At 37.8% G+C, this 23,599-nt stretch overlaps 1 protein-coding gene across 1 annotated transcript in view; it reads left to right on the top strand.

Moving 5' to 3' along the window:
- The window catches only part of LOC126088361 (C-Maf-inducing protein-like), a 938,159-nt gene extending 916,387 nt beyond the window's left edge, over positions 1-21,772 (top strand). Inside the window, exons 8-14 of the mRNA XM_049906499.1 lie at positions 3,943-4,107; positions 4,843-4,935; positions 7,400-7,556; positions 7,702-7,956; positions 8,347-8,541; positions 8,802-8,907; positions 21,203-21,772. Coding sequence (XP_049762456.1) covers positions 3,943-4,107; positions 4,843-4,935; positions 7,400-7,556; positions 7,702-7,956; positions 8,347-8,541; positions 8,802-8,907; positions 21,203-21,327 — 1,096 coding nt within the window. The 3' untranslated portion in view covers positions 21,328-21,772. The remainder of the gene's footprint in view (positions 1-3,942; positions 4,108-4,842; positions 4,936-7,399; positions 7,557-7,701; positions 7,957-8,346; positions 8,542-8,801; positions 8,908-21,202) is intronic.
- Positions 21,773-23,599: the final 1,827 nt, after the last annotated feature.

Below are 23,599 nucleotides of genomic sequence, written 5' to 3'. Positions count from 1 at the left end.
ATACCAATGTTGATCAATAAAAATCTGATCATATGGGGCAGCAAACAAAATTTGTGACTAGATTGAGGGAAGACGCAGAATGTCACCGTGGATGGAGAGTCATTATCAAATGTGTTCCCTCTGAAAGTATAGTGGAACTCTTGCTGTTTGCTTTGTATTTTAACGGCAACATCACACTTTCTGCAGGTGATACAATTATCTATCTGAAAAAAATCTGTATAAATATCTAGTCAGACATTTATTTATTTAATAATTTTACTTTTGTATGTAGCCACAGTAATATAAAATTTTTTTTGAAAGATATATCTGCCATTTGACTATAGAACAGGTTTATTTCACAATATAGATTTCGACCTTAGCCTATTATCAAGTGTTACAAATGCAACAGATTAAAGCACAATAAAAGCATGAGTAGCGAAGTATCAGAAAAATAGCAGGACAAACAGTTAGGTTTTTAAACTTTACTACACTGTGTCTAAGCAGCCACTGACATTAACAGTCAAATGGTGGTTAGATCTTTCAAAAAATTATTTATTTATTAATTATTGATTTGTACACTGTTGGTCCAGTTCACATGAAGATTGCAAGGGTATGGAACAAGTCATAATTATACATGAGGGCAGTAGACTCACAGATGCTAATAGATAAAAATTGTAATGTGTGTATAGGAACAAAATATGCTAACAATTATAAGCTTAGGTTCCAAAAAGGAACAGAGATGTAAAACAATAAAATATTAAATTACAATAATTGCACATTACAAGCTACAAATTTGATAGAACTGAAGTATATCATTGGCCTGATGCAAATTTCTGTGCCAAAGTAGGTTATCGTGTTCCTTTACAAAGTGATAATAGCAGACATAACAAGTGCAATGTGTTGTATGTAACTTACAATGTAGAAATGTTTACATTAAAGAATTCATTAAGGGAATACTGCTAATATACTCTAAGATGGAAAAAAACGATGCACCACAAAGGAAATCAGTAGATTCATGTACATGTCATGGATTATTCAAGAGAAAGAGATTCACAAATTGAGCAAGTCAGTGATGCACTAGTCCACCTGTGGCCCTTATGCAAGCCATTACTCGGCTTGGCATTGATCGACGTATTTATTGTATGTCCTTCTGAGGAATATCATGCCTAATTCTGTCCAATTGGCCCATTAGATTGTCAAAATCCGAAGCTGGTTGGAGGTTCCTGCCCAAAATGCTCCAAACCTCTATTGAGGAGAGATCCGGTGACTCTGCTGACCAAGTTGGGGTTTGACATGCACGAAGACAAACAGTGGAAACTCTCGCTGTGTGCAAGCTGGCTTTATCTTGCTGAAATGTAATCTCTGGTTGAGTTGTCCTTATGGGCATCAAACTGGGGCATAGAATATCGTCAGCATACTGCTATGCTGTAAGCAAGCTGTGGATGACAACCAAAGGGGTCCTGCTATGAAATGAAATGGCATTCCAGACCTTCACCCCTCTTTGTCAGCACATTTGGTGGATGACAGCTTGGTATCCCATAGCTGTGCAGGGCATCCCCAAACACATCTTCGACCTTGAATCTCATTGACTGGAGTAAAAGTGTCTTCAATGATGAGTCCTGCTTCGAATTGAGTCTCAATGACCAGCAAAGACGTGTTTGGAGGTGCCACGCACAGCGGTGCGATACCAATCAGACTGTTGACCACAGTAAGGGGTGACATCCAGGAGTAACGGTCTGGGGTGCCATTTCATTTCATGGCAGGACACATTCGGTAGTCATTCACGGCACTCTTACAGCACAGCAGTATGTTGACAATATTCTATGCTTCATTTTGTTGCCCTTCATGCCAAGCCATCCTGAGCTTAAATCTCAGCAAGATAATGTCCACCCCCATGCAGCAAGAGTTCTACTGCTTATCTTAGTGCTTGTCAAACCCAGCCTTCACTAGCAAGGTTGTCGGATCTCTCCCCAGTTGAGAAGGTTTGGAGCATTATGGGCAGGACCCTCTAACCAGCTCAAGATTTTGATGATTTAATGCACTAATTGGACAGAATTTGGCATGACATCCCTCATGAGGACTTCTGACAACTCTGTCAATCAATAATAAACATAAGGCCCAATGCATTACTGACTTGTTCAATTTGTGAATCGCTTTCTCTCGAATAAATCATTGAATTTCTCCCAAATTATAATCATTTGTTTCTCTGTATATTTATATCACATCTAATGTTTTCCATCCCTCAGGATAATTTTTTAATGGTGCATCATTTTTTGTCTCTCGGTGTATTTCAATGTTGTGCAAAAATAGACAAATTACCTTAAATATACATAAATGTAAAAATATACATTTTTACAAACTAAGTATTCTATGACTACAACCTCAGAGAATCACAGTTGGAATCTGCCAACTCAAGCAAATGCTTGGATGTAACAATTTGTATGATCCTGAAATAGGATGATCACATAGATTTAGTCACAGGTAAAGCAGGTTGTAGGCTTTGGTTCCTTGGGAAAATACAGTCAGTCTACAAAGGAGATTTCCTACAAATTACTTAAGCTCCCCCATTATTGAGAGAATTATAGCAAAGTGTAGTTCATTGTAAGGATACTGTGCCTAGGACGCTAGTGTGACCTATTCTTGAGAACTGCCTGAATGTTTGGGATCCATACCATGTCAGATTAAAGGAAGACATTGAAACAGTTCAGAGGCAGCTGCTAGATTTGTTACCGATAGGTTTGAACAACATGCAAATGTTATGGATGTGCTTCGGAAACTCTAATGGAAATCCTTGGAGGGAAGATGATGTACTTTTTGCGGAATACTATTCAGAAAATTTAGAGAACTGTCATTTGAAGCTGACTGCAGACCAATTCTACTGCCTCCAACATACAATGCACATAAGGAGCACTAAGACAAGATATGAGGAATTTGGGCTCATATGGAGGTGTATTATATACAGTTGTTTTTTCCTCACTCTATTTGCAAGTGAAATAGGAAACAAAATAACTAATAGTGGTGTGGGGTATCCTCTGCCACGCACTGTATTGTGGATTACAGAGTATCTATGTATATGTAGATCTTAAGATATTGGTAAGTATGTGGGACCTGTACCAAATGTGACTATCAAGATACCAAACATATTCAAGGATGGGCAGCACAGCTGATTACATGTTTGTTTGACTCATAAGAGAGCATCATGGAGCTGCTGAAAAACATGAATTGGCTGTTGTTTGTAGATACTATGTCAATTATCCTGCAAAAGCCTACTTAGATGGTGTCAAGAACCAGTATTAAATGAAGAATCTGGATGTACAATTCAACCTCTTGTGTATTGTTTCCATATGGACCATGAAGACAAGATAAACTAATTACAAAATGCACAGAGCATTTAAGCAGTCATTCTTTCCATGCTCCATATGCAAATATTGCCAGAAGAAACATTAACACATTGTAAAATTGGAAGTGCTCTCTGCCATGCATTTTGCAGTAATTTGTAATGTATGTAGAAGTAGAAAGATATCACACTCAAATTCTGTATTTCATTTTTTTCCTCTGATGTTGGCATTCCAAATACATGTACCACATGTGACATCTGGAGAAATAGTGCTTCTTTGAAATCCATTGTGATTATATAGCAAGTAATGGTTACTGCCTGACAGGACACAATGTGGAAGATAATCAGCAAAATTCACAATATTGTGCTATGTGATAGCCATTTGAAAGTTATTTAATAAAAATATGTCAGTGGTATGGGAAGAATCAAGGATTACTAGGACCTGCATAATTCATAATTAATATTCACTGTACAGAAAAAATGTATTTAAAAGAAACATTCATTCACTGATGCTACAAACCAATCCTCCTGTAGTTTCCTTCATGCTACTCTGTAGGATTCATTTCTTGCAAAACAGTATCAATTGTTGCTATAAAATTTTGAGTTCCATAATGGATGTGTTGCAGTGTACATGGGGCAAATTCTGGCTGCCCACATCCTCGTGTGCTGCCTAATCTTGTATCCGTGTGCCTGGCTGCAGTTTTTGCCCACTTTGAGGCTCGCCGTAATGGTGTGCCACAACCATCTGATGATCAACAACTTACCTGCTGCCTTGCCATCTTTCTCGCTGTGTAAGTATCTGTAAGTCTTGCTGTGTAAGTATCTGTGAGTCTGTGTGATTCATGAAAAAAAAATGGGAATGAAAAAAGTAAGTGTGTACTTTGGATATTTTTGCAGTTTTGAAATTTTGTTAAACTAGTCTCCTCCTCTAAATTTCCTGCCACTTATCTTGTTCCTTTTGCAACTGTCCACAAATATTTTCGATACTTGAGGCTGCCGATATGATGCCAGTCTGTGAATCCAGAAAATTAAGCCCAAACTAATGCTTCTATTCCTTGGGATGCTATTACTTTCAGTATTCTGCATGGTAAACACCAGCTGGATACATTGTTTCCACTGTCCCCACACTGCTTGCTCAAGAAACTCCTGCTTACTCAAGAGTGTTGGTCATCAGGTAGCCATTGCTCAAGACCTAAGTGCTGATTTTTAGTTCAAAATTTTTGGCATAAATGTACTCCTCCTCATGTACTTGATTGTCTCTTATTATCTGGGTGGTCCTTCTTTACTGTCCACCAAAAATTCTCTGTTGGCTGAAGCAAGGTTGAAAAACTTACAGTTCCACTGTCGTGTCATATACTTACATTCCCCCTCCAACTAGCACATGAAAACATCCTTTCTCCGCCATCTGTTTCCACATTTAACTATAAATTTTACTGTTGGGTGGTAGATTTAATGTGTTTTTAAGTACTTTAGCTAATCTACATTTTCCATGCAAGCACTAATATCTGGTTCTGATTGTTTAACAGCTCTGAATATGATGACTGGAGGCCTGGTCTGGCACAACTATTGCAGCCCATCCCTTTCCCTGAAGATGCCTTGAGATGTGAACCATTCACTAGGTAAGGTAAATAATATCTGTGTCAGAAAAGTACTTCAAATGGGAACAAATTATTATCTTTTGAAAATTTTCTACAATGGTACAAAACAAGTTATGTTATGAAGAGGTATAAAATCTAGCATGCAGCATGGAAATAATCACACACAGAAACAAATGAGTATTACTTTCACAATTATGATGCTGACAGTGCAATGCTCAACTGCAAATATTTCAAGCTTCATCAGGTAATTAAAGAGAGTACTCATAGACTTAGTAAAATACCTGGGAAGTCACTGTATTGATATCAGTTTCATTTTGAGGAGTACTGATCAAGAGCACCAAGAGCTTCAGTGTGTTCACCACAATATCATTCCAACAAGAGTAGGACACAGCACGACAGTGAAAAATAATTTACTCTTAAATCCAGCTGTCTTTCATGATGTATATGTGAGCCCCTAATGAATTGTAGCACTAAATAGCAACAATAAATCATCTCCATCAGCCAGGCTTAGCTAAGAAGAGAAAAACAGACTTTCATACAATCATAATTGCTGACTCATTCAAATACCCAGAGAGAATTTACAGGTCTTGTGAGATTAATTTTACCAAGGGCACAGAGTATATGAGAAGTGTAATTCTTTCCTAAAAGTATTTTTTACAACACGATCAATCCAGTTTTTCTTTACAACAGGTCAGTGGCAATCAGAGTGGAAGCTGAGAGAAAAGGAGGTCAATAACAAAGTTCAAAGTATCTAATATCAGGAAGAAAGATTTAACATTCAATGCAGATGACTAGCTGTAATGATGAGTTAAAGGTACATTATACAGGATGGTATGAAATTCAACACCATGTCATTAAAAATTGAAAAACTATGCTCTCTGCATAAAATATACAAAATTCTAAGAATAAACCAAAAACAATTTTGAGCATTATTAGTGATGAAATGAATTACCTCTTCAATGCAAATGAACTTCAAGACCCAGATGGCAGTAGCTGTAAACCAGATGATTTTAGCTTCAAATGATCAGGCATTAAATTCAATAAATCCTATCTAACATCAGCTGAACGCACTATAACAAAAGTTGACCATCAAAAGTGGATCCATTCAACTTGCATTAAGCTCTTTTGAACAGTCCAGTAAGATCTGTGCAATTTGTGCTGTAAGATAAAAACTAGACCAATAAATACACAATTCATTAAACAATTCATGGTGCATTGTTTCATTGATCCTCATGTTTTAATAATTCTTAGGCATAAGTGAAGGTTTCTCCTTCCTTAAAACATGATAAAACTCCTTCCTTGTCTTTCTCTTCACTATCCCAGTTTGAACATGTTTTTAGAATTTATCCTTCATACAGCCTTTTTCACACCCAATCAACTTGTTACTTACTCCACTGTTTAAAAAAATTGACACCATCTCATTCTGTTTGTCTTTCTTGTTCTTCTGCTGATTTCCTACAAATAATTTTTCTCCCCCCCTCCCCCTCCCATGCCCTTCTTTCTTGCATTTCTTTCTCTTCCTCTTCTCAGCTTTTGTTGATAACTGATATGACAATGCTGAATATTAATTAAAGGGGTGTAGTTCTTTATGTGTATATGCTAGCACTTCTCAGCTATTACACAATAATTATTCTCTTTTCCCAATTTAGTGTGCTGACTATAACTTTTTGTCATCTTCTAAAATGAAAGGAGTGATGCAGAATAGTACAATAGAAGAAAATTTTAAGTTAACTGAAAGAGATGATGCAATACATTACTCAAAACAACTTACTTACTATTTCTCATAAAACACTCACATAAACAGTGGAGATACTCACCACATATGGGAGGTATTGATTTGCAGACAGGTGCAATGAAAATGACTGCCAAAATGTTTAAGCCTTCAAACAAAGTTCTCCTTATGAGGTAGAAAACGCACACACATTCACACATCAGCACAATATTGCCTGTTGTGTAGAACTGTATAGTTCTTAGTAACAAACATAAGACAAATGTGTGTACACTTATATGGTAGTTCCTTCCTGATAAACCACGATGTATGCAGTCACTTCACTTCACACTGCCTCACCTCACGAGGTGAGTCAGCGTGGCTTCAGTTGTTGCCCACATCTTTCACAGCGAACACTGTCATGTGCAAAAAAATTTCCTTTTAAAATTGCTTTGTAACTTCACTTAGCCAAAATAACCACATTACGTCATGTACATTTTCAGATGCATAATGCATCACTGTGTTCACAATATGGGAACCTAACTAAACACCACGGACAAGAACGCTGAACATACTTTTCTTATTATATCTTCGATGCAGTATGTTGATAGGTCATATGCAAGTGTCATGTTTCCTGCTTGACTTCTAATTTCTCACTCATTCTACTAGTTGATATTTACACCTTTGGCAGAAATATTCAGAATTGTTTTAATTTTATATCTGTTCTTAGGTGCATGCTGATATTATAGAATTATAAATGTTTCAAACCAATTGCAGGAATTTCATGCCGGTCATCAAGAGGATTGGAACAGATACCCGATGTGAAGTTCATCAAATGGTTCTTGGAATTCGAGAGGGGAAAGAGGGCTGGTTTCATATCTATTGCCCTTCAAACACAGTCTGTACTGATGAAGGCGAGCTATGGTGCCTCATGGTATGTGGTAAAAGTGAAATAAAATCTATTTCTTCTCCTGCACTATGTCTTGTACTGCTTTCAATATGTTAATACTCTTTGATTTCCAATTTATTATACAAATAATAACTCTATTTGCATCTGAATAGCCTGTGTGTTACTGCAGTTGCAGACATTGCTCCAGTGCTGCTGCCGTCGAAAAAGGTTTATTTCACAATTAGCGAAGCAACTGGAAGCATGCCTGCTTTTGGCCTTGCGTGACCAGGGCCCTGCCCAGGAGGCACTTTGCCTTATGCTTGAGTGGCAGTTGTTGGAAACTGAAGACCAAAGGATGCAAGCCGTCACAACTTTGCAGAGTACTGCCTCAGGTCGACAGCACTATGCTGCTCTTTGTCAGCGCCAAAAACATTTGAGAGAATTGGTAAGTCATATTACTTTTAATAGGGTCAGAATGTTGGAAACAGAATGCCATCTTGTCTGAGATTGTTAATGGATGCTTCAAGTAATAAGACAAATTAGTGGTATTATTTTGTCACAGCTCATTTAGTTTACAGGATCAGTCTCAGCATGATATAAGCCGCAGCAAGAAAGAGAGTCATTCATGTCCTATGTATCTGTTCAGATGGTTTCATTGCTTCCAAAGCTTTTGTTTGCCAGGTGTTTGAATATACATTGTTGTTGACAACAGTAACTGTTTCATCTGAAGACTAGGATTTATTGTTGTTGATCAATTTTAGTAAGAAGTATGATGTTGTCGTATAGTAGATAAATTTATACTAGTGAAGTATTGAGAGAATGTGAATATTTACAGCAACAAAAAGGTGGACCAAGGAAGCTAACATTACCAAGCAGGTCAACGGATGCTGACATTGCTCAGCTGTTGAGCTGTGGCTCATTCGGAAACCTTGAATGCCTAAGTTTGGCATTTACACATGTGACAAGTGCCTGTGCTGAACAGCTAATCAAGCTGCCAGCCCTCAGATACCTCAACCTCTGGGCCACACAGGTGAGTTTTGTACAACAGTCATTATAAATAAATAGTGTGTCTTGCCTTTACTCATGACGGGATGACTCCAAGTATCAGAAATTTCTCACATTCAATGAAAAAAGCACTGCAATAGCAAGATGATAAATTAATACATTCTGGCTTAGAGGCATATTCAAAATCAGCCAGAATACTGGGTTTATTTCTGTTTCAGACAAAATACAGTTAAATACTATATAATACTATCAAATTATTAAATGACTGTTTTTATTCCCAAACAGTTTGGTGACTCAGGTCTGCTGATGATATCAGAACATTTACACAAATTACAAGTACTAAACCTCTGTGAGACCCAAGTATCAGACAAAGGAATATCTGCTCTTTGCTGTAAGTAATTACTCTTTAAAGGTTCTGAGTTTATTACATCACTAACAGACATTAAATTTTGATACTAACACTATAATGGTAATTCAAAGCCCTAGTGGAATGTAAATAATTTAAGGAATAAAGATGACAACTCAGCGAAAAGTAGATGTGTTGGCACATGTGCATTCCCCCCCTGTGTGTGTGTGTGTGTGTGTGTGTGTGTGTTGAGAGAGAGAGAGAGAGAGAGAGAGAGAGAGAGCGCACGTGCACATGCATGCATGTATGTGTGTGTAAAACCTCAGTCTTGTTTATGTAGCTTTTGACAATACATTGCCTGTATTATCAGTGAGTTGTTACCTTTGCTACTTAAGTTACTAATTTAATATCACATCATACAGGCAGCTTTTAGTGCTGTATGGGAGAGTAAAACTAAGCACATTCAACAAGTAGTCTTCTGTGAGCAATTGGAGATCCTGTGGATAGACATTGTCCTGCCAAAATGTAGCATGTGGATTTTCTGAAGGAAAGGCAGTGTCAAGTGCTATAAAACCTTCCCAAAATATTGGTTCCTATTGAGATTTCCCTGAGTATATGGTACCTGAGATCATTGTTGTGTCTAATGGCACCTCAAGGCAGTGGATTTAGCATTAGTCTGCTACATCATTCAGCAGTTGTAGGTTGTCAGAATGTGCTCACCACATTACTATCTAACACATATATTGCCATCAATGTAGGGCAGCCTGAAGTGATACTTGGCTCAAAATACTACATAGCTTCACTTATCATGTCATTCGTGCAGTTCACATGCTGAATATTGTCAAAGATATTTGTGGTTTCTGAACAAAGGGTGGTAATGCAATGACATGAGCTTCAACAGTCCAGTCCACAGCAGACATTGTACATGTATCAACACAAAGAGGACCACATCCATCACAGAGTTGCTGCATTGAGTCAACATTAAAGAAAAGGCTGTGTGACCCATTATAGTCATGCATACAACATAACTATCACCTCATGCTGTATTCGTATTTTCTGGTATAACACGTGTTTGCATAGCATACACACCATTGTCATAGCAGCAACCCCAGAATGAGTAAAAATGCTGTAACATTAAAAACCTAATTTTTCAGAAGCTGATCATCCAACTGTATTTGAACACACTTGATGTGTGCAGATGCAGGAGCAGCTGGCCATGATCTATAAGCTAAAGGTGATGTTGGTCATGATCATATAACTCCAGGTGCCAGCATTGGGGGGCATAGCAGCAGCAGAGAAACAGATGTACCTGTGGAATAGTACCAACAGTAAAGAAACAGGTGCACCCATGGAACACCTCAAGTATTGTGTACTCTACTCATGAACACTGCTGTGGAGGCACATTGCATTGTAACTGATGCATGGTTGCACATACTTGCTTCAGGGCAAGTGATTGGTTGTTACTGGTCACTTAAGGCCAGATCAAATGGGGAAACTAGCCATTTGTCTACCAAGTGAACATGTGGCCATTCTCAATAGCATAACAGGACAGCTCTGATGGCTTTGAGTGGCCTAGGATTCTCTGCCAAGGAAGGATGTTGTGTGGTTGAAGAAGGACTGTTGATGCTTACAATGACTTTTTTATTTAGGCTTGTTTACAATCATTACTGGTTGGAGAGTGAATGTGATGGAGTTTCCCTCATGTGGCGGCCTCCAGCTGCTGACTGCATGCCTCCATTTCAACAGTAGCTTTTGTGTCGCCATACTCAATGTGATGCTGTGGACATCTGTTATTGTTGCAAGGATGTCAGGCAGCATCCTGATCCAAGGCTCAGAGAGCATTGTCTTCTATTGGTACACAGGCGAGGGCGCAGCAGGCTGGATCCTCTTGTCATATTCTCAGGTCAGTTGCCAAATGTGGACTGCCCCTTGCACTCTGCTGGTTACAAGTACAAATACAACTGTTGAGCATATATTTACAGGCAATTTGTGTCATCAGTGTTAACACAACAATAATAATAAAATAATAATAATAATATAAACTTCAACATGAGCTCCCTGCTGCTGTTGGATAAGCAACAGCCAGCACAAAGTCACACTCTTAGTTCACTTATATGTTTTATAATTTAATTCTTAATTTATTTGCATGTTTTTGGGTACTTGCATAGCTTGAAGCTGTGTTGGCCTTGGTCGACAGGTGCCAGGCTGTTGCCCTGGGCGGTGACATTGGGACACCCGAGGCGAGCAATTTGGTGCCTCTGGAGCCTGTAGCATTGCCTGGGATCTCTTTTTTGCCACTGAGCCCTTGGATTCGGACGTCCCTGTCAGTCATCACTTGCCTGATGGTGATTGGTGAACCATGGGGGGGTCGTGAATCCCTTGGTGGAAGGCAAAAGTTGGTGCTGGCCACAGGGCTGTACCCTTACACCTCCGTAACAGGTTTGAGGTACTGCCCACTGCTGAAAGTACTTCTGAGCCTGCAAGGGCAGCCTTGCCTGTTGTGGCAGTGGCAGGTCTTCCTGAGAGGTCCGGACAAGCGCAGAGGGTGGGATTGCTTGTCATTGAGAGCTCCAATGTTAGGCGGGTGTTGGAGCCCCCTTATGGATATGGCAGCTAAGGACAGGAAGAAAGCCAATGTGCATTCTGTGTGCATACCGGGGGGGAGGAGTCATCCAAGATGTGGAAAGGGTCCTTCTGGAGTTAGTTAGTTAGTTACGTGTTCCATGGATCAATAGCACGGAAAGACCATAATGATGTGGAACGTGTCAATGAAGGGTACAGGGTGCAGTCAACTGCAGGTGGTGGCTCATGTCAGCACTAATGATGTTTGTCACTATGGATCGGAAGAGATTCTCTCTGGTTTCCGGTGGCTATCTGAGTTGGTGAAGACTGCCAGTCTTGCTAGAGAGATGAAGGCAGAACTCACCATCTGCAGCATCATTGACAGGACTTATTGTGGACCTTTGGTACAGAGCCGAGTGGAGGGTCTGAATCAGAGGCTCAGACAGTTCTGTGACTGTGTAGGATGCAGATTCCTTGACTTGTGCCATAAGGTGGTGGGGTTTCAGGTTCCACTAAATAGGTCAGGTGTCCACTACACACAGGAAGTGACTACACGGGTAGCAGGGGCTGTGTGGCGTGGACTGGGTGGTATTTAGGTTAGACAGTCTCGGGAAAAATCAAAAAGGGCTCCAGTCTCAAAGGGTACAGGGCAAAGAAACGATGAGAATCGACCATGCAACAGTTGGTATTGTAGTTGTAAATTGTCTTAGCTGTGTTGGAAAAGTACCAGAGCTTCAAGCACTGAAGCTGAAATCGTTATAGGAAAGAAAGCTGGCTAAAGCTGGAGTTAAATTCTGCCGAAATTTTTACAGAGGTGCAAACCATATTCAGAAAGGATAGATTAAATAAATTAGGTGGTGGTGGTTAAATAATAATTGGCTACTCCTACTGACCCCCCAACTCAGATGATATAATAGCTGAATCTCATTACAAATAAGTACCCCACTCATACAGTTATAATTGGTGGAGACTTCAATCTACCCTCGATTTGTTGGTGAAAATACATGTTCAAAGCCAGTGGAAGACAGAAAACATCTTCCAAAATTGTACCAAATGCTTTCTATGAGAACTACTTTGAACAATTAGTTCATGAGCCCACATGAATTGTAAATGGTTGCGAAAATGCACTTGACCTCTTAGCCACAAATAATCCTGATCTAATAGAGAGTGTCATGAGGGATACAGGGATTAGTGAACACAAGGTCATTTTAGCGAGGCTTAAAACTATATCAACCAAAACTACTAAAAATAAGTGCAAAATATATCTATTTAAAACAGCAGATAAAAATTTGCTTGATGCCTTCCTAAGAAAGAGTCATCATTCCTTCCAAGCTAATTATGTATGTGTAGATCAGATATGGTTCAAATTCAAAGGTACAGTATCGACAACGGTAGATAGATTCATACTGCATAAGTTAATAAGAGACAGGACTGATCCACCAATGTACACAAAACACATCAGAACACTGTTGCAGAAGCAACGAAAAAAGGATACCAAACTCAGAAGAACGCAAAATCCCCAAGACTTGCTAAGTTTCATGGAAGCTCGGAATTTAGTGTGGACGTCAATGCAAGATGCTTTTAATATTTTCCACAATGAAACATTGTCTCAAAATATGTAGAAAACCCAAAGAGATTCTGGTCATATGTAAAGTACACCAGTGGCAAAAAACAGTCAATACCGTCACTGCACGATAGCGATGGAAATGTTACCAATGATGGTGTCACTAAAGCGGAATTACTAAATACAGTTTTCCATAATTCCTTCATGAAAGTAGATGAAGTACATATTCCAGAAATCAAAACCAGAACAGCTGTTAGCACGAGTGACATAAAAGTAGATACCTTAGGTGTTGTGAAACATCTCAAATCACTTAAGAAAGGCAAGTCTTCCAGTCCAGATGGATACCAATCAGGTTCCTTTCAGAGTATGCAGACATAATAGCGCAATCATATACAACTGCTCACTTGACAAAAGGTCTGTTCCTAAAGACTGGAAAGTAGCACAGGTCACACCAATATTCAAGAAAGGAAATAGGAGTAACCCATTGAATTACAGACCCATATCAATGACCTCAGTTTGTAGTAGGATTTTGGAGAATATACTGTACCCGAACATTATGAATCACCATGAAAAAAATGACTTATTGATACATAGCCAAGATGGATTCAGAAAATATCATTCTCATGCAACACATCTAGCTCTTTATTCCCGTGAACTAATGAGTGCTGTTGACAAGGGATCTCAGATTGATTCCATATTCCTAGATTTCCAGAAGGCTTTTGAAACCGTTCATCACAAGCGACTATTAATCAAATTTCATGCATATGGAGTACTGACTCAGTTGTGTGACTGGATTTGTGATTTCCTCTCAGAGAGGTCACAGTTCGTAGTGATAGATGGTAAATCATCGAGTAGAACAGAAGTGATATCCGGCATTCTGCAAGGTAGTGTCATAGGCCCTCTGCTGTTCCTGATTTACATAAATGATCTAGGTGATAATCTGAGCAGCCCCCTTAGATTGTTTGCAGATAACACTGTAATTTACCATCTAGTAAAATCATCAGATGATCAATTCTAATTAAAAAATGATCTAGAGAGAATTTCTGTATGATGCGAAAAGTGGCAACTGGCAATTGGCATTAAACAAAGAAAAGTGAGGTCATCCACATGGGTACTAAAAGAAATCTGATAAATTTTTGGTATAAGATAAACAACACAAAACTAAGCGCTGTTAATTTGACTAAATACCTAGGAATTACCATTACGAGCAACTTAAATTGGAAAGATCACATAGATAATTTTGTGGGGAAGGTGAAACAAAGACTGTGCTTTGTTGGCAGAACACTTAGAAGATGCGACAAACCCACTAAAGAGACAGCCTACATTACACTTGTCCGTTGTCTGCTGGAATATTGCTGTGCGGTGTGGAACCCTCACCAGGTAGGATTGACAGAGGACATTGAAACAGTGCAAAGAAGGGCAGCTCATTTCGTGTTATCATGCAATAGGGGTGAGAGTGTCACTGATACGATACATGAGTTGCAGTGGCAGTCACTGAAACAGAGGCAGTTTTCTTTGTGGTGAGATATATTTATGAAATTTCAATCATCAACTTTCTCTTCTGAATGTGAAAATGCTTTGTTGACACCCATCTACGTAGGGAGAAATGACTGTTGTAAAAAAATAAGAGAAATCAGAGCTCGAATGGAACGATTTAGGTGTTCCTTTTTCCCATACACCATTCAAGAGTGGAATGGTAGAGAAGTAGTATGAAAATGGTTTAATGAACCATCTGCCAGGCACTTAAGTTGAATTGCAGAGTAACTATGTAGATGTAGATGACAAATGTTATTAACTACGATATAATAATCCAACAATATTAGAGAAGGAAAGTTGCTACTCACCATATAGCGGAGATGCTGAGTCATGATAGGCACAACCAAAAGAAAAGATTCACACAATTACAGATTTCGGCCATTAAGACCTTTGTCAATGATAGATACACATACACACAAGCGCGCGCACGAGCGCACACGCACACACACACACACACACACACACACAAAAACGTAACTCTCACACACGTCTGCAGTCTCTGGCAACTGAAACCACACTGTGAGCAGCAGCACCAGTGCACCTCTGGAGGAGGAGGAGGAGGAGGAGGAGGAGGAGGAGGAGGAGAGTTTAGCATATTCCACATAAAATGAGAGTTCTATGCATTCACTGGTAGTGGAATGGGTAGGCTGTCTTCCAACATAGTTCTGAATACTTTTTCATAAAACTGTCTTGAGCAATGATTTCAACATAGAGATGTAGCAGAAACATTTTAGAACTCATGGCTAAAAACATACCTGACCCTGTCATTTTTAGTAAAGTATCAAGGATTAGTGACCACATTGTTATTACAGCCATGATGGGTACTACATTCAATAAATCCATCAAGATGACTTGGAGTGTTTTTCTGCTCAGAAGAGCAGAAAAGCAGAAATTCCTTACAAAATGAATGGCTCTCTTTATGATTGATGCTGAAGAACTGTGGAGAAAGTTTATATGTATTCTTCATTGCACTCTGGATAAGTATCTTCTGTGTATGTTGATTAAGGATAAGAAAAAGCAACCATGGTTTATAAAAGTGAAGAATACTGAGGAAATGGAGATTAGTGCAGTCTCAGTTCAGCAAAGAACATAGGAGTTCCAACAGGTCAAAGTTGGTAGAAATCTATGCATCTAGAAAGAACATCATGTGCAACATATTTAACAACTTCCACAGTAAGGTTTACATGTTAACTCTGCTTGATAATCTGATAAAATTCTTCTTATTGAGCTAGGCAGACAGTGGCAGACACACTGTCTTGCATTTAGGAGGATGGTGAATCAAGTCCTCATCTGACAACTAAGTTGCTTATCCTTCCTACCCCAATCCAAGCTTATGCTCCATTTCTCATGATCTCATCATCCACAGGATATTAAAGCCTTATCTTCCTTTTTTTTAAAAGTTCGGGTCCTAAGTAAAGTCACAAAGGTGGCTGAAAGCTATCTAATCTGCTAGCAAAAGAAAAACTGCTGTCTTGAATCTAGAATTTTTTAAAAATCATTTACACGAGTAGATGATACAGACTTACCACCATTCAGCTGCTACAAAAACATTGAAATGGATGGAATAGAAATACACATCTCTCATGTTCGAAAGCAACTGAAATAGTTTAAATCAAATAAGGCAATAGCTGATAAAATTCCAGTACTCTGTAACATTGACCTCATTCTTAGCTGATATTTATCATGAATCTCTGCCACAGTGAACAGTTACAAGCAACTAAAAAATAAAAAAATAAAAAATAAAATAAATAAAATAAAAAAATAAAATAAAATAAAATAAAAAAACTGCAGGCCATAGCTGTATATAAGAAGAACAAAAGGATGAACAAAATTATAGATCAGTATCCTTAATATCCACTGCAGAATCCATTACCAATAAGCTCAAATATAAGAAATTTCCTAAAAATAATAAAGCTTCTGTCCATAAATGAGATGGAAAGTGTTGCTCATTTGAAATGAAGCAGGGAGCAAACTTTATCTGAACTACCACTACATAAATCATTAGATCCAATCAGGCAATCTCCTTGCATACAGTCGTCATACTCGCTTCCAAGCAGATGACCCGAGGATGGTACTGTATACCGAAACTAGTAACCAGTACACAAAATAAAAAAATAAAAATGTAATTACAGACTAAAAGATATATTACCTCTACTGATCCATTCCCCACAAAATGGTTCGAGCATCTTAAACACTGAAACATGTTATATGCAAAGAATTAGATAATACATATAGTATACAGGGCAGAATCATAACCAGTGACAAAGAGAAAGAAAAATTAATAACAGTTAAGGGAAAAGAAGCAATTATCCTGCAAAAAATGGGGCATGAAAATTGATGAGTTGTCACACTCAGGAAAAAGGTCTACCAACAGTTTTGGGCTCTGTGGCACAATCAGGATGTTGATGACAATGTGGGAAAGGATTTATTAAGTTATCTTTAATGGAGTGAGAAGGAGAAATTATCCTAGAATACTTAGCACAGGTGATTTTTGAATGAAGAGGAGAAGTTGCTGGCTCTGAAGGGAGTAAAAATGGGTGCAAATACTTACGGATAAAATTTAAGAACAAATTATTTAGTAATACTTAAACCTTATTCAGAGAGGTATCTTATAGTGGCTTTATACCCTTACACATCAAAGATTACATCCTACAACTCTATACATTACCGTAGTCCTTTCCAGCAACTCCCAGTTCCTAAGTTCTACTTCTCACTATCAGAGACAAGCATTCTCCCTGTAACTCATTCTGACAATACACAATCAAAAACTTTAACCACAATAGGAGACAAGTGTGATAAAACGCTTGTGCCTCTCTATATTCTGACCCATACGAAATAATAAGAATCACTTGTTGCAGATTGTGCAGTTAGATACCTTATTCACACTAGCAGACAATTAGAGACAGCCCTTGTTCCTCTATATATTCTGACTTACAGAAAATACTAATACTCATTGCTACTGTTAGAGACAAATTCTACAGAGCTTGTTCTTTTCTAACAGGCAAAAACTCAATATAATAAGTATTACTGGATACCTGTCAGAAAATCTGTTGTCCACCCTCAAATGTGTACAGGCTTCTCAGAGCTTTTACCACATAAGTGTCAAAGTGTCACTCTATAGTGACTGCTCCTGATGACTCATCTGTTATACTAGCTGCTTCCTGATAATCACTCCTATTTGGTACTGACTCTGACTGCAAATGACTTGGTCCTGTACACAAGTCACTTATGTGAATTTCCCTAGCAGTGTTGTTTTCCCCTGATGATAGAAAAGGTCTTCCTAATTTCTCGAGACATCTGACCTCCACTGAAAATTATTCTCAAACATGGCAGGCTTGCTACCATTTCTGTGTTTGCCTCCACCTCCTGGTTGTGGTTAGTGCTATTGCATACAGATGTGTTATCGCCCTGGTAGTAACCGTGGCTGTGACACACCATTTTCATTTCTGTCTGTTGACAGTTAAGCTACTGTTGCCACCAGCCATATGCATATGCATCTCCTTACATTACAAGAATTTGACTGCATTACACTTCTTACATTACTAAAATTTGATAGCCATGACACCTATTACATTAATAAAATTTGATAACATGACAGAGTAATAAGACAAATAATTTTAATTTGAAAAAATTCAGAATTTTGCCCTTTTGTAGGAATCACTTTATGTTTAGCTTGCATCTTCTTTTGGCATTTTATTTCTAGTTCTGTCCTCATCTTGAAACTATTTATTGCTTTAGAGACAATATTTTTGAATTTGAATAAAAGTAGGTAATCTCCCATCTTCCTGTACCTTGCTCTCATTTTAGTCCAATATTTTGCGTAAATTTTTCTTCCTTAGAGTACTTATGCATGTTCCCAGCCTGATCCTTTCTTGTTTTAAAAGTTCTTTAGACTCATTTCTTTTGTGTTTGTTTTTATTTTGTATATATGTTAGGTTTCCTTCCTGTTTTGCAGACGATAAATGGATTATCCGTTTCAGACGCAAATATTGTTAAGATCCACTTGATTTGAAGTGAAAACAGTAAAACTGGCTGAGGGCTGGTATTTTTGGCACATGTAATAAATATGATGGCTGTGATTTTCTCTCTCTCTCTCTCTCTCTCTCTCTCTCTCTCTCTCTCTCTCTCTCTCTCTAGTGTTTTAATTGAAGACATAAAACTCTTTCTGGCTACGAATTTCTTTTGGAATCCAGACCTCTTCTCATGCATTTTTTCATCCAGAAGACTTGCACAGGATAGACCAGTTATTGTTTTACCCTTTGCAAGGTAATCAATAAGAAGAATCACACTCTGAATGTGCAGGGCTACCAGCTGCCACTCACTGCTTTGATTGCATTTTGTTTCTGGTAAAAAATGTTAAACCTCAACAATACCTGCCATAAGGAATTAGCACACATAGCCAGTTGAATTCCTTTTACAAACAGGCCAAACATTGCTGAGAAATTTGTTTCAGGTCAGCATTCTTCATAAATCATTCTCGTAGTTAAAATTTGAAATGCCTTTGACATTCAAAAGAATATACAAGGGGCGTTAAATAAGTAAGGCAACACATTTTTTTCTCAGACAGTTTCAGATGAAGAAAATATGGAATTTGTAGTGGGGCATCATGGAATATTCCCTTTTCAGTCCCTATAGTTTCACAATGTTTCGATAGATGGTGGCACTATGCAAAGCCCTCAAATTGGCATCTGTAATGGAAGTGCATACCAAGCAGTGAGGTGTCATTGATTTTCTTTTGGTGGAAAAACCAGAGCATTACAGATATTCATAGGCACTTGCAGAATATCCATGGAGACCTACCAGAGAACAAAAGCACAGTAATTTGCTGGGCAAGGTGTCTATCATCATCGCAACAAGGTTGCGCAAACATGTCTGATCTCCCACTTCCTGGCTGGTATCACACAGCTATGACTCAAAAATTTTGAAACATGCAGATACACCCATTTGAGGTGATTAATGGATCACAATCAAACACCTCACTACATAACTGGATGTCTCTGTTGGTAGTGCTGACACACTTGTCCACCAGTTGGGTACTCAAAGATATATGCTGGTTGGGTTCCTTCTTTCCTACCAGAAGACTATTAAGAGCACTGGAGGATGATCTGTGCAGAATTTCTTGAAGAAAGCTGATCATGATAATTTTTTGTAGAGTTTTGTCACAGGTGGCGAAACATGGGTTTATCCATGGAGTGGCACCACACCACCTCTCCTCTGAATAACAAGTTCAGAGCCACTCATTCAGCCATTAAAGTCATGATGATAATCTTCTGAGACTCTGAAGGGGTTGCTCTATTTGTTGTCTTCCCTCACGGTGCAAGGATCAACTCTGAAGTATATTGAGCTACTCTCAGAAATTGATGATACAACTTCAGCATGTCAGTTGCTACCAAAATGCAAATGAACTTCTCCTTCTCCTTGAAATGCAAGGCCTTTTGTAAGTCTATGCACCCAAGAGGAGCTCACAAAACTTCACTGGACTGTTCTTCCTCATCCATCCTAAAGCCCAGATCTCCCATCTTCCAACTTCTATCTGTTTAGAGCAATGAAGGATGCACTCCATGGTAAGCAGTATGTGGATGATAGGATTATTGAGGCAACAAGATGTTGGCTCCAACATCAGCCAGAAGAGTGGTACCCTGCAGGCATACAGGCCCTCCCAGTAATGTGGCATAAGGCTATCACACTGAATGGAGATTATGTTGAAAAAAGAATTCTGTAGCAAAAAGTGTGGGGAATGAGATGATGTACTGGAATTCTGAATAAAACCAACCGGCTTTCAGAGAAAAAAATGTGATGCATTACTCATTGAATGCCCCTTGTAGTCATATTTGATCTGGCTAGTCCATTTGTTAACTATAGAAAACATATTAAAATGCTGCTTGTATCAGTGTGCAATCTTGCTTGAGTGTAATGCCTTTACAGCAGCATTGATACAATAGTGGAGTAGGTAGGCCTCTGTATGACAGAGGTTTACCATTAACTCATGATTTTGTTATTGGTGAAGACATATAAATGTTTTATAAAATCATGGCAGCTAATCATTTGCACACTGAAAAGCCTTCCATAAACTTTGTGTAACATAGCTGTCTTGTCCAGTCAAGAAGTAAATAAAGGCTCTGAAGAAGCCTAGTTTTTTTATTAATTCTTGAATCTTTTCTTTTATGACAAGAACTTTGTTTCAAACAAAAATCTTTAATAACATTTAGTTTCCCCTGTGTAGTGGGTACTTTCACCTCAGTTATTCTTTATACTGAAGACATCCTTTAATATTTTCCTATAGTCATCATTACTGAATTTTCAGCTGATAAAGAACTCCTTAGCAAAATGCCTATTATTGTCATACACTTCAAGAGAGCTTTCTTCAAACTGCTTAATATGTCACTCCTGCTGGTTCTATTCCTTTGTAATTCTCAATTACTTAATCTGTGACTTTGCTCAGTTACCAGTAACTTCACGGACGTCTGTCATTGTACAATCAATAACTTATATGTGCTAAGCATCATTTTAGAATTGTAAATTGAAATAGTATTTCTTGTAGCCATTGAAACAGTAGAATTTGTGGAATGATAATGGTAAAGTCTAATGTACTGCATGAAAGAATACAGTTTATTGGTCACATGTCATATGTATGGTAATAATGTGCTGTCATAATGAAATCAATTTTATTTATTGCAGCCATGACAAATCTTCGTAAACTAAATCTGAACAGCACCAAGCTCAGTGCACAGACTTTTGAGAGATTAAAACAAAAGCTACCAGCTTTGCAAGAATTTGATGTGCGTTACACAGAAGCTTGGTAATGGAGTGATTGCCTTAAGAGACTGTATAAATTTGTAAAAACAAACATAAAATAAAAAGCCAAAGTTAAATATAGATTAAAATTAGAGATGGTGAACGAAGAACTGTGTTCATTCTTTTTATCATGAATTAGGTTTTGATACTTTAATAATCTATGTGACATGTACATTGCATTCGTAAGCAAATATATAGGCCAAAAAGTAATGTCTGCAGTTAGAGAGTGATGTAACATGCTCTATATGAAGAATTTTTGGATAAGAGGAGCAGTGAGCACTTAGTTTAGCTACAAATGGATCAGAAACCACATTTATTTAAATGAGTGTATAACTTCATAAAATAATTTATTTAATTATTATCACATATTTATACTGAGTTCAAAAATTGCAACAGTACTAGAGGCCTAGGGAAATATGATTCTAGCTTTACTGTCAGTTTGATAAGCCTGAGTAGTTTATAAATGAAGTGTTTTGTACACAGAGAATTTTGTTACATAAGAAATTATGAAAACTTTATTGTTCTGTCTTAAATATCTGTGATGTTGAAGCCCTACTCTACAAACAGCACGACAACAGAGTAAGAGATTTTTATTTATTTTTGTATGTTTTGTACTTCCCAGTTCAGATAAAATAAACCAAACAAATACTGAGAAAGGAATTTAAGTCTATAACATATTTAGCATTTATGCAGCTTAATGTGGAACCCCTGAATGAGCATGTAAATTAGAAATGTATCCTAATGTATTTACAATTTTAATCATTTTTTAAGTTTACACAGATCAAAATCTTGGATAGCAAAAGCTGCTGCTTTTCAATTCCACAGCCAACAGGTAATCTGTTATCAGACATCGACAGGCAGTGGAAAGAAGAATTATGCCCAGTATTACATATTTGTAACCACCTGGTAGAATTGTAGGAAATGACATCTGCAAATCATCCTGAACCTTTCCCAATACACCAACACACAGCATCTGCAGGTGGCATTTTAACTTGATGTGGATTATCTCTTCAGAATAGTTAATTATAATATGCAACTACTACAACCGTAAGCTCCCCTCTACCAGTTGCTTGTGGATTGTCTTATGAACATGTGAAATAGATGCTGGGAAAAATATCAGGAAACGGCACAGCCTTTGCTCTAAAAGATGTAAGAAATTATTCAAAAATCACATCTACTACAATTTGTTTTGCTACCTCAAAAAAAGGTTAAGCACATGTTCCTGGTACTGTAAAGCGTGATCTTATGTTAACTAAGATTGTTGACAGCTGGGATGTACCACAACTGTTTTCTAAACTATATATTCCATGAAAATTTTCATTCAAGTGATTGGCCAAATGCTTAAAAATTTAGCAACATTTTTCGTTTCTTGTCTGAAATAACTGCTAGATTCCTCCCCTGTCAAAGAGATATAATCGTTATGTGATTGGCAGTAATTACTGAAATCTAGAACTCTCTGATATAGTGTATTATTTGATATTAGAAGTGGCTTGGACAGATTAATTGCTGCAGTTGTTTCATGTGAGTAACCAAATGATTTTGTTTAACTTCTTATTACATTTTCATAATGTTTGAAAATAATTGAAATGAAAGCATCACACACACACACACACACACACACACACACACACACACACACACACACATACCTACCTCTGTGTGGGGGGGGGGGGGGGGGGTGCGCATGCTCTCTCGCACATTTTGCATTGTAGCTGTCCACTTCAACAAATGAACCTGTGATAAGATTTTCAACATAACAACAACAACTTGTATAACAAAACACACATGGGACTTTTTCTAGGTCTTTGATTAGGCATCTTTCCAGCTTCAATTTGCCATATAGTGTTATATAAGATGTCTGAAGTAAAAAATAGAGAACTGCATTGTAATTTGTGAGCAGCCTATCATGCTTTTATAATTCACCAGTACAAAATATAATCAGTCTCTTGCATATTACTTTCTTATGCTGAATATCCATTCTTATATCCTTTAAGTTAGCTTTCAGAATGGACCAGTGGAAGAAGAATATTTTGAATTCTATTTTATTTTATCAATGAAAGAAGACTATAATGGCTTAAGAATCTTGAGCAGACACTACCAAGATGGTAATGAATTAATGCTTTGCACCTGTTCCAGTTAGACAATTCATAGTCAAAAAGTTACTAAAGTGTACTTTTGAACATGATGAGCAGCTCTAGAATTTCATAAGAAATTATGTTGGCTCAGGTTATCACAAACAGTGTTTGTGACATGACAAGTTAAGATTGTTTGCCACACTGG

This window comes from Schistocerca cancellata, chromosome 6 (genome assembly GCF_023864275.1).
Source record: "Schistocerca cancellata isolate TAMUIC-IGC-003103 chromosome 6, iqSchCanc2.1, whole genome shotgun sequence".
Classification (NCBI taxonomy): Eukaryota; Metazoa; Arthropoda; class Insecta; order Orthoptera; family Acrididae; genus Schistocerca; species Schistocerca cancellata.
Note: the sequence above shows the minus strand (reverse complement) of the source record. Positions and strands in the feature narration are given on the sequence as shown.